The 10,763-nt window shown below is 48.3% G+C and overlaps 1 protein-coding gene and 1 pseudogene across 4 annotated transcripts in view; one reads left to right on the forward strand and one right to left on the reverse strand.

Annotated features, from left to right (window-relative positions):
* The window catches only part of TAB1 (TGF-beta activated kinase 1 (MAP3K7) binding protein 1), a 34,176-nt gene extending 25,784 nt beyond the window's left edge, over positions 1-8,392 (reverse strand). Inside the window, exons 1-2 of one of the 4 annotated variants that reach the window (XM_041754832.1) lie at positions 8,291-8,350; positions 6,807-6,872 (exon numbers count right to left, since the gene is read on the reverse strand). Coding sequence is in view for 1 of the 4 variants with exons in the window: in XM_041754833.1 (XP_041610767.1) it covers positions 8,291-8,323 (33 nt within the window). In the remaining 3 variants the exon portion in view is untranslated. Of the gene's footprint in view, positions 1-363; positions 445-6,806; positions 6,873-8,290 lie in introns of those variants that run through there. The other 3 variants (XM_041754835.1, XM_041754834.1, XM_041754833.1) reach the window with 3 other exon arrangements.
* Positions 1,152-2,394, forward strand: LOC121490805 (annotated as a pseudogene).
* Positions 8,393-10,763: the final 2,371 nt, after the last annotated feature.

Raw genomic sequence — 10,763 nt, forward strand, 5'->3', positions numbered from 1 at the left:
TCTCCATCTGCAGTTGATAGGATAGTACTTGGAAAACCTAAAGAATTAATATTAAAATTAACTGACTAATCAAAATTAATTGATTAAGAAATCAATGGAGTGGTAGGATAAAAAAATCAAGACACAAAAACCAAAAGCCTATATACACTTAAAGAAAAGATGGACATCTAGCCTCCATGTGAAAATGCCTACTTGCTGTCAACTAAGACAACAAAGTCTTTTTCCTCTGAGGTCCTCTCCAGTCGGTCTCCCCCAACCACACTCCTATAGAGGATTTTTTAAACCTAAATTTACATTAGTTGGATCCTATCTTAATGCTTTCATCTCAGCTTTCCAGTCTGTTGACATAATTTTGAATCTTACCTTTGAAGATTAACAATCTCACCCAGCTGTCTATCTTGTACAGATAAGGCCTATGCAGGGTTCCAAAAGATTTCTGAAAAGCTGTGAGCAGAACAAAAAACATGTGAAGCTAACCTACTTCTAGCAGGAGGTGTCGGCACCAACTCAGGAGGAAAGTAACACCATCACCAAAGGTTTGCTCTACTTGAAAGGACGAATGTATTTTGGGGATCTCAAACCAAGAGGCCACTGACCCTACAGGTACAGTCACAGAAGCAGGCATACACTTTAAATCAAATCAACTATTTATACATATGAAAGTGACTGAGCACAGTCCTAGTTATTTCACACTGACAGTCTTTAAACATAAAGTTCCTAGCCAATTGGACTTGGGTTGCTACTAAAATAAAGGAGAAGGGATCCCTGGGTGGCGCAGCGGTTTAGCGCCTGCCTTTGGCCCGGGGCGCGATCCTGGAGACCCGGTATCGAATCCCACGTCAGGCTCCCGGTGCATGGAGCCTGCTTCTCCCTCTGCCTATGTCTCTGCCTCTCTCTCTCTCTGTGTGACTATCATAAATAAATAAAAATTAAAAAAAAAAAAAGAGAAGAAAAAAATTACCCAAAAGAATATTAAAAAGTATCCATGGTGTGAGGCAAGACCTCTCCTTTTCTTTTCTTTTCTTTTTTTTTTAAGATTTCATATATTTATTCATGAGAGACACAGAGAGGCAGAGACATAGGCAGAGGGAAAAGCAGGCTCCCCACAGGAAGCCTGATGAGAGACTCGATCCCAGGACCCCAGGATCAAGACCTGAGCAAAAGGCAGATGCTCAACCACTGAACCACCCAGGCATTCGAAGGCCTCTCCTTTTCTCTTTCTGAGCCCCATCCACCTCCAAAGGCCCTGCTCAAATCCAACCAGCACCAGAGGCCCATGTTTCCCACACCTCAACCATCCATTTACTATCTTCAAGAAATTAACCCACCTATTTTTTCTTTATGCTGCCACATTTTCTTTTACTCAAATGATTTCATTTTGAACATAAACCTTTTTAGTATGCTAAAGAGAAAACCTGTAATACTATATCTTGAAGATAATAAAAAAATGAAAACAAGATTATTAAATTCTAGCTGAGCCTGCTGCCTGCTATAGATTTTGAGCTAGAGCCCTGTTCTGTTAAAATTTTTTAAAAATGGGTGGAGTTAGCTCATGGGCCTGGGAGACCTGAAGGTTGAGAGAAGGTTGAGAGCCTCTTTGAGTCCAGCAGCTGCCCCTGGCAGCTCATCACAATGCTACAAAATGAATATATTGAGTTACACGGGAAGCGTTATGGCTATCATTTGGATTACCAGGAGAAAAAGAGAAAGAAGGTTGAGAGGCTCATGAACGTTCAAAGAAAGTGAAAAAGATGACTGGTATGAAAGCTAAGCTCTATCATAAACAGCACCATGCTGAAAAAATACAAATGAAAAAGACTATCAAGATGCATGAAAAGAGAAACACCAAACAAAAGAATGATGAAAAGACTCCACAAGGAGTAGTACCTGTATATCTACTGGACAGGGAGGGGCAGTCCCAAGCTAAAGTACTTTCCAATATGATTAAACAAAAATGAAAAGAGAGAGCAGAAAAGTGGGAAGTTCCTTTACCCAAAGTTCGTGCTCAGGGAGAAACAGAAGTACTAAAAGTCATTCAAACAGGAAAGAGAAAAAAGAAAGCGTGGAAGAGGATGGTCACTAAAGTCTGCTTTGTTGGAGACGGGTTTACTAGAAACCACCTAAATATGAAAGATTCATTAGGCCAATGGGCTTACGTTTCAAAAAGGCCCATGTAACACATCCTGAATTGAAAGCCACCTTTTGCCTGCCAATACTCGGTGTAAAAAAGAATCCCTCATCCCCACTATATACAACTTTGGGTGTTATTACCACAAAGGTACTGTCACTGATCACCTCACATGAGTGAGTTGGGTCTTGTGACACAAAGAGGCAAAGTTATTTGGGGAAAATATGCCCAGGTTACCAACAATCCTGAAGATGATGGATGTATAAATGCAGTCCTGCTGGTTTAACAGCAGTTTCAGACAAGTAATCCCTTATAATTACCGTAACTACACACCAGTCAGGAAGACCACCATTGTTGTGGTGGTTCTGAATGCTACCAAACAGCCTTTCGTATCTACAATCATCAAGACAAATATTTATTCTACTGTAAAAAAAAAAAAAAAAAAAAAAAAAATTGAAATAGACATTGATTAAAATAAGTGGTCTTTAAAAATAATTTTTTTTTTTTTTAATGTGGGAGTAGGACACCTAGCCGGCTCAGTCAGTGGAGCATGTGACTCTTCATCTCCAGGTTGTGAGTTCAAGCCCCATCCTGGGTGTACATATTACTTAAAAATAAAATATGGGGACACCTAGGTGTCTCAGTGGTTGAGCATCTGCCTTCGGCTCAGGTTGTGATCCTGGTGTCCTGCGATTGAGTCCCACATCCGGCTCACTGCAGGGAGCCTGCTTTTCCTATGTTTCTGCCTCTCTGTGTCTCTTATGAATAAATAAATCTTTTTAGGGGATCCCTGGGTGGCTCAGTGGTTTAGTGCCTACCTTCAGCCCAGGGCGTGATCCTGGAGTCGCGGGATTGAGTCCTGCGTCGGGCTCCCGGCCATGGAGCCTGCTTCTCCCTCTGCCTGTGTCTCTGCCTGCCTCTCTCTCTCTCTCTCTCTCTCTGTGTGTGTGTGTGTGTGTGTATCATAAATAAATTTTTTTTATCTTAAAAAAAGAATAAAATAAATAAATCTTTAAAAAAAAAAAAGCGTGGGCGAGGACTAACAAGAATCAGAAAGGTGTTAAGGACACACTAGGACCAAATCAAGTCTTTACCTCTTGATATCATCAGTCTGAAAAAGAACTGAAAAACAAATAACCTGTGCAATATGTAACAATGAGTTTTATGTCAGCACACACCAAACCCCCTTCACTGTACCTGTCCCACACTCCAGGAAAATAACTGCCCAAGGCTACAGGGCCTCTTCCCTGAGAAATCCATCCTAGTGGCTTACTAGGCATACTGATCACTCACTGTCTAGTGTTTTGGCAACTCATGCTACAGCGTGGTACTGTTTTTTTTTTTTTTTTAATTTAAATCATCTCTACACCCAAAGTGGGGCTTGAACTCGACCCTGAGATCAAGAATCACATTTGCTCTTCTGAGGAGCCAGCCAGATGCCTCTGTTTTGTTGTTGTTTTATAGCCTAGTATCTTTTTTTTTTTTAAGATTTTATTTATTTATTCATGATAAACATAGAGAGAGAGGCAGAGACATAGGCAGAGAGAGAAGCAGGCTCCATGCAGGGAGCCCGACGTGGGACTTGATCCTAGGTATCTAGGATCGGGCCCTGGGCCAAAGGCAAGCGCTAAACCACTGAGCCACCCAGGGATCCCTAGCCTAGTATCTTTAATCAGCTACTTATTTCACTGATTCCAAGACATATATTTTCAATCTTTTAATACCTGAAATTGGTGTGTTACAAGTTAATTAGCAGTGTGTTTTCTTTCTTAGTAGTATATAAAATAATGACAGGTCCTTATAATTAAAGGTGTCTTGGATCCAATGATATATGGACAGTTTCTCATCTACTTATGAGAGCTCTTTCCGTGGTAGGCCCCAGAGCACCTCAGACGTTCAATGACAAGTGGCCAGAGAATTCCAGGAGGTTCTGCCCATGCGGGAGTGGGAGAGTACTCGGTCCTCCCTAATTTGAGCAGTGGCCCAGAAAGTGCTCTGATGCTGCTGTGGCCGGGCGAGTTGCCACCTTGCTGTCCAGGCTCTCTTCCCTCCATCAGGGATTAGCCAGTCCCACCTTCCGCTGCGGATCGCACCCCACTGCCAAGTCTCTTGCTTCCTTCCTCCACAGTTCTGAACAATTTTCAGAAAGGTCGTGTATTTCCTAGTCACAAAACCACCCCCTACCCCACCCCGGCACAAGCTGACGCATACTTTCTCCCACGCCCACAAATGCCAGGCCTGCCAGCACCAGCGGGCGAGGAACCGAGCTGAGAAGGGGGCTCCTGGCGCTCACATAGCCTTGTCACTGAGCTGCGTAAATACAGACCACCATGAGCGTGCGACACTTTAACTCTTTTATGGGTTGCAAACTGGTGTCTCCCAAAGAAGCTGAACACAAAATATGGTGAGGAAGGAGGCTGCTTCCAAAAGCCTGATTTTGACCTGTGTGAGGGAGTTCCCAAAATTCCTATTTTGGTATGAGAAGTATCTCTGGTGATCCAACTGCCCATAACTGGTTAAAAGGGTTACAAACTCCATGTGCACATTCACTTCAAGCAACCTCACACACCTACGCAACCGTGTCACAGAATAATAGTCCATGAAAGTCCCCGCAGAGACTCATCTCCAACTCCTGGGCAGCAGAAACGGACAAAGACTGGTTCCAAGTCTAGGCTACAGCTTGAATATCAAATTATAGTATGAAAAGGCCGAGTGTTTTTGTGCTGAAAGCACCCGAATTCCTCGGAGGCAAAAAGGAAGCTCAGAATGAGAGAATAATGCCCCCAGGAAGATGGCTCAGGGGAGGGGAGGGAGGCAGCTGTTCTTTCTCTCCAAATAGCTTAAAATGCCCTGTGCCTCCTGCCATCTCTGTCTTTCTGAATGACGCCCTTTGCCTTCCACTCCTCCGGGACCAGCTCAGCTCCTGGCCCCCACCTCTCTAAGTAGGGTTTGCATCAAAGGCTCTCTATGTTTTCATCACAAATATAGTCCTAGCACATTCTTAAAGGGACTCCTAAATAGTTGTGGTGCACTCACTGTGTGCTGGAGCAGCTGGGCCACGTTCTGACCACGGATGAGATGGCTGTAGGTGATGGCCTAATGGACATTTAAAATGGGGGCATAGGGATCCCTGGGTGGCGCAGCGGTTTGGCGCCTGCCTTTGGCCCAGGGCGCGATCCTGGAGACCCGGGATCGAATCCCATATCGGGCTCCCGGTACATGGAGCCTGCTTCTCCCTCTGCCTTTATCTCTGCCTTGTCTCTGCCTCTCTCTATATATATGACTATCATAAATAAATAATAAAAAAAAATAAAAAAAATAAAATGGGGGCATATTTCTTATGTGTATTAGAAAAAGTAGAGAGCTAGCGCCTGTGGTTTTGTAGATGTAGCTGCTCAAACTAAGATTTCTAAGGTAAAAACATTAATTTCAAGTTGATTTTTCTTTTTATAATTAAGTACAGAGTAGCACAGGCAAAACCAAACTCTTGATTCTCCCAGCCTCAAATGCGCTCCTCTTCCAGGGTTCCCTATCCCAGTAAAGAGCACTGGAGCCCTGCAGTGCTTCTAGAATCTTCTTCCCCTGTCAGGCCCCCCCCACATCTGATCCACCAGCAAATCCTAACAGCTCTTCCTCCAAAATACAGCCCTCCTAAAAAGCACCCAGTTTCACAACACACTTAGAATAGAATCCAAAGTCCACAGTGTCTGTAAGGTCCCTGGGACCTTGGCTACCACCGCTCCCCACCACGTACTCCAGCCACGCTGGTCTCCTTGGCACTCCCCAAACACATACGCCTTTGCAGCCCTATTCCTTCAAGCAGGAATACTCCCTCCCAAATTCCCTACTTCATCCCATCAAATGTTGAAGGGTCTTCCCCTATCACTCTAAAAGGCTCCCCCCACCATTCTCTGAATCACAACACCTGATGCTACAGATATTGTGGCTTAGAATCTTTATTTACTCATCGTTACTGTCTCCCTCATTAGAACAGAAGCTTCATGAGGAAAAGTGTCCCCTGTACCTACACTGTGCCTGCCACATGGTAAGTGCTCAGAACCAAAGGTGAAACTTCATGCTGGTCTGTGACCATGTGAGGCCAGGACTGTAATGTGTTAGTTCAATGAATCCTAGTAATGCTCCTGGGAGTCCTTTCCCTTGGGAACCAAAGTTCAGGGATGTTAAGTGGCTTGCCCAAGTCCATATGAGACTTGTACTTTTGTTTGGTTGCGAAGGGCCCAAGTTCCTTTGGACACATCAAGCTATCTTCAAAAGTTCTTCTTTTCTTCAAGACTTTTAAGGTACCAAAAAAAAAAAAAAAAAGATTTTTAAGGTACCATGCTGGCTGGGGACCAAAGGTGAAACTCCTCAATGCTCTGCCATCTGGCCCCAGCACACCCTCCCAGCACCATGTTGGCAGCAAATCCCCAGGCCTCCCTGCAAGCCTCCACTGACCCAGTCAAATCAGGCCACCCACAGCCCCTCAACACTGACAACCCAGTGCCTTCCTCCTTATGTTAGTTAGCCACTATGCAGCATAGTGGCTCCTCCTCCTATGCTGCAAACGCACTGAGGGTGCACACACACTTTACCTATCTTTGTGTCCCCAGGCCCTGCAACCACAGCCTAGTAGCCCTTACAGCCCTCTGTTCAATGATGTTATCTGAGCTGCCCTTACCAGACTCAGGCCAGTGGAGAGGTCAGCGAGCCTGGACAATCACACACTGCTGGACACTCAGACACCCTGTGAGCAGAGATAGCTTGATCATCATTAGGGTGAGAGGGGCCTCATGTGGACACTGCTACCATCCCCTTACCCTTCAGCATGATACTATGCGCTTAAAGCTAATTATCCTGTCTTTAAAAGTTTCCACTTCTACCCAGGAACACGGGCTGGCACTAGCAAAGCTTCTGTCTAACCTGAGTCTTCTGGGCCCCATCGCACCCAAAAGAGAAGGAGCTGGAAGCCACTCTCCTCACAGTAGTTCCCACTTCCAGCATTCACTACAGTCCTGCTTGTATTCCTGGGATTTTCACAATGGGAAATTGGCACAGAGGCTCTGCCCTCTGGAAGCTTACAAAGCAGAGGGCCAGGACTATCTAACTCCATGACAAGGTGACAGGCAGAGCACCAGCCCAATAAAGGGGCGGCTAACAGAGGAGGGGAGCAATCCTCACCTCACCGGGAGACCAATTTCAAAGACAGCCTACACGAAGCCTGTCACTAGTGTGCAGAACTAGTGAGGGAGGGAGAACTAGGGAGGGAGGTCACCCCTCCCTCCGACTCTGATGCCTTAATTAAGACCCTCAAGGGTAAGGAGGGCCAATGTCTGCTGCGCCTCTGTGAGGCCAAGGCCAGGCACTGGACATGGCTACAAAGGCTTTTTTACAATTATTTACTGAGTGCCTGGCACCTAGTGATAAGTGCTGGTGGAACTCCTCGTAGGCACCGGTCCACAGGCAGGCGCAACAGCCGGCCCCCACCTGGGGAGGGTCCAGGGAACCTGCACCCCCGCGCGCAGGGCAGGGCAGGCGCCGGGCGCCCAGGTGTGTGTGCATCCCTGGGCACCTGAGGAGGACGCAGCGGCGGCAGACCCGCGAGGGTCCGGACGGGGGCGGGGGGTGGGGCGCGGGCGAGTCTCAGTGACAGGGAAGGAAACTGAGGCATAGTGCGTCCAAGCCGGGACCAGAACCGCTGCCACTCGGGTCACTCTGCCACTTACTAGCTGTGCGGCCTTGGGCAAGGGACCGCGCCTCTGTGCCTCAGTCTCCTCACCCGTCAACCGGGAACCTCCCGGGGCTGTTACATAAATTAAGCTTACAACGTAAAGCAACTGGCAGGAAACCCGGGAGGTTAGCCTCCCCGCCCGGCACCCCGCCGCCGCGCGCACGGCGCTCCCCACCCTCGACGCGCCCTCGACGCGCCCTCGACGCTCGGGGTCGCAGCACCGCGAGTCCCAGCCCCCGACGGCCGGCGGCAGCGCGCACGCGCGGGCCTCGCGCGGCTGCACGCGCTCCCCGGCCTCGGAGGTGAGGGGGGCCGGCCCGGGAGAGGGGAGGGCGGCGGCCACCCCTCGCCAGGCCGAAGGGAGCGGCGCCTGCACCCGACAGGGCCCCCTCGGGCTCCCAACCCCCAGCCCGGGGAGCCGCTCGGTTCCTCACACTCTGCAGCAGGCTCCTCCTCTGCGCCGCCATCTTGGAGGGACCCCCCGCGGCTGCGCCCGCCTCCCAGCAGAGCAAGCGAGAAGGGCGGCTAGAGCGGCCTGAAGCCGGCCGGGAGGATCGCGCCTCCGGTAGCGCGCGCGCAGCGCCACCGCGCGGCCGAAGGGGGGATGGGGCGGTCGGGGAGTGTGCGCAGGCGCCGTTTTCCGCCCTTTCTCTCCGGGAGGAAGAGGGAAGAGGGAGGGCTTGCCTAAGTGACTGCCTCTCGCCCACTTTATTTGCGCATTTTCTCCAGGATGCTTTTCAGACACCGGATTTGGGTTCTTTTTTTTTGTTTTTTTAAGATTTTATTTATTTATTAGAGACACAGAGAGAAAGAGAGGCAGAGACACACAGGCAGAGGGAGAAGCAGACTCCATGCAGGGAACCCGGTGTGGGACTCGATCCAGGGTCTCCAGGATCACGCCCTGGGCTGAAGGCAGGCATTAAACCTCTGATCCACCCGGGGAATCCTAGGATTTGGGTTCTTTATGGACACTTTGGGTTTGGGGCCCAGTGAATTATTCATTTACTCCATCAATATTCATTGGGTGGCCATGTCTGGCCCTATAGGGATGAAGCTGCAAGAAAGACACCCTCCGAAACCTACTGTTTTCATTGGGGAGGACACCGTTTACGTACATAAATCATTTTCGAGGTGGGCTAAATGCTAGGAAGAGAAGTTTATGGATGTGGCATGGGATGGAGGGCAGACAGCTAGTGCACAAGGCACGAGAAAAGGGAGCGTGTGAGTGTGCGTTCAAGACACATGCATGTCACAGAAGGTCTCTGTGGCTGGAACACAGATGAAAGGTTGAATGAGATGAAGGCTGACCTTGCCTGCCCCAGACTGGGAGTTGAGCTATTCATGCGGAGGACAAAGGAAACTTGTTGACTTCTGAGCAAGCCAGGGACATGATCCCATTGGTAGAAAGATCCCTTTGACTACTTTGGACAAAACAGATGTTTAGGAGTATTGAAGTGAAGACCAATTAAGGGACCCTTGTGTCCTCTCAAGGCAAGAGATAAGAGATGATAGTGGTTTGAGTCAGCTGCCACGGCCAAGTGGATGGATTTTATGTAGGAGATGAAATTGTTAGGGCTTGATTCATAGATTGGTTGGGGTTGATGATGGGAAGAGGTTTGTCAGAGATTCCCCCCAGATTTCTGGAAAGAACAGCTAGAAAATCCTGGGGAGTGGGAGAAGGGAATGAATGGCCTTGAGTTCGGTTTGGATGTGTTGAGTTTAGGTGCTGTTAAGACATGTAGGAAAAGAAGTCAATCCTGAAATGGAGAGGACTAGAGAAGACAACAGTGAAGGAGCAGGAGCAAGGCCTGGAGAGGCAGGGGAAGCAGAGGCTACATAGAACCCAGGGGGAGGAGGGCATGGGCAAAATGTAACATACTTTTGAGAGCTCTAGTTAGATTACTGAAGAAACTCCATTAGGTTTAGCCATCCAGAGGCCCTTGGCCCAGGCTCAGGTAGGAAGGTAGCCCAGAAAACCAGATGCAGGGGTGTCTGGGTGGCTCAGTGGGCTAAACGTGTCTATAGCTCAGGTCATGATATCAGGGTCTTGGGATCCACATCAGGCTTCCTGCTCAGCGGGGAGTCAGCTTCTCCCTCTCTCTCTGCCTCTCCCCCTGCCTGTGCTCATTCGTGCTCTCCTTGTCAAATAAATAAAATCTAAAAAAAAAAAGAAAGAAAGAAACCCAGATGCAATGAATCGAGGAATGGTTAGGATATGGGGGACATGGAGACCTTGAGAGTCGGCCGTTATTCCCAGCTGGTAGGCTGTGAAGAGGAAGAGAGAGAAGGCAACATGAGATTGAGTATGTTTTCTCTTAGGAGGAACTTGAGCCTGTTTAAATGCTGAAGAAAAGGCTTGCCAGAGAAGAGCTGACAATTTGGAAGAGGGAAGGGAGGCACCTGGGTGGTTCAGTGGTTGAGCTGAAGGGCATGATCCTGGGGTCCTGGGATCAAGTCCTGCATCGGGCTCCCCGCAGGGAGGCTGCTTCTCCCTCTGCCTATGTCTCTGTCTGTCTCTCATGAATAAATAAATAAAATTTTTTTAAAAAGGGGGGGGGAGGGAAGGGGAGGCCATTTAGGTCTGGGATGGTGACTCACCATCTCGTCCTACCAGCTTAGCTCCATGTGGCCCAAGATGACGGCTTAAACTCCACCTATTTTGTCTGAGTTCAGCCAGCAGGAAGGAAAGAGGAAGGGAGGAAGTTGGCACTTCCTCTTCCTACTTATTTTTTTAATTAAACATTTACTTGCAAGCAACCTTCCCTTTTAAGGAGACTTCCAGAAGTTCCACCTAATGTTTCTCCTTACATTTCATTGGATATAAACTAGCCCCATGGCCACAGCCAGTGGAAGGGAGTAAGGAAATGCAGGCTTTGGACTGACCTCAGTGTGCCCAACTACAGTTTC

The sequence above is a fragment of the Vulpes lagopus genome, chromosome 5, assembly GCF_018345385.1.
Source record: "Vulpes lagopus strain Blue_001 chromosome 5, ASM1834538v1, whole genome shotgun sequence".
NCBI classification, from domain to species: Eukaryota; Metazoa; Chordata; class Mammalia; order Carnivora; family Canidae; genus Vulpes; species Vulpes lagopus.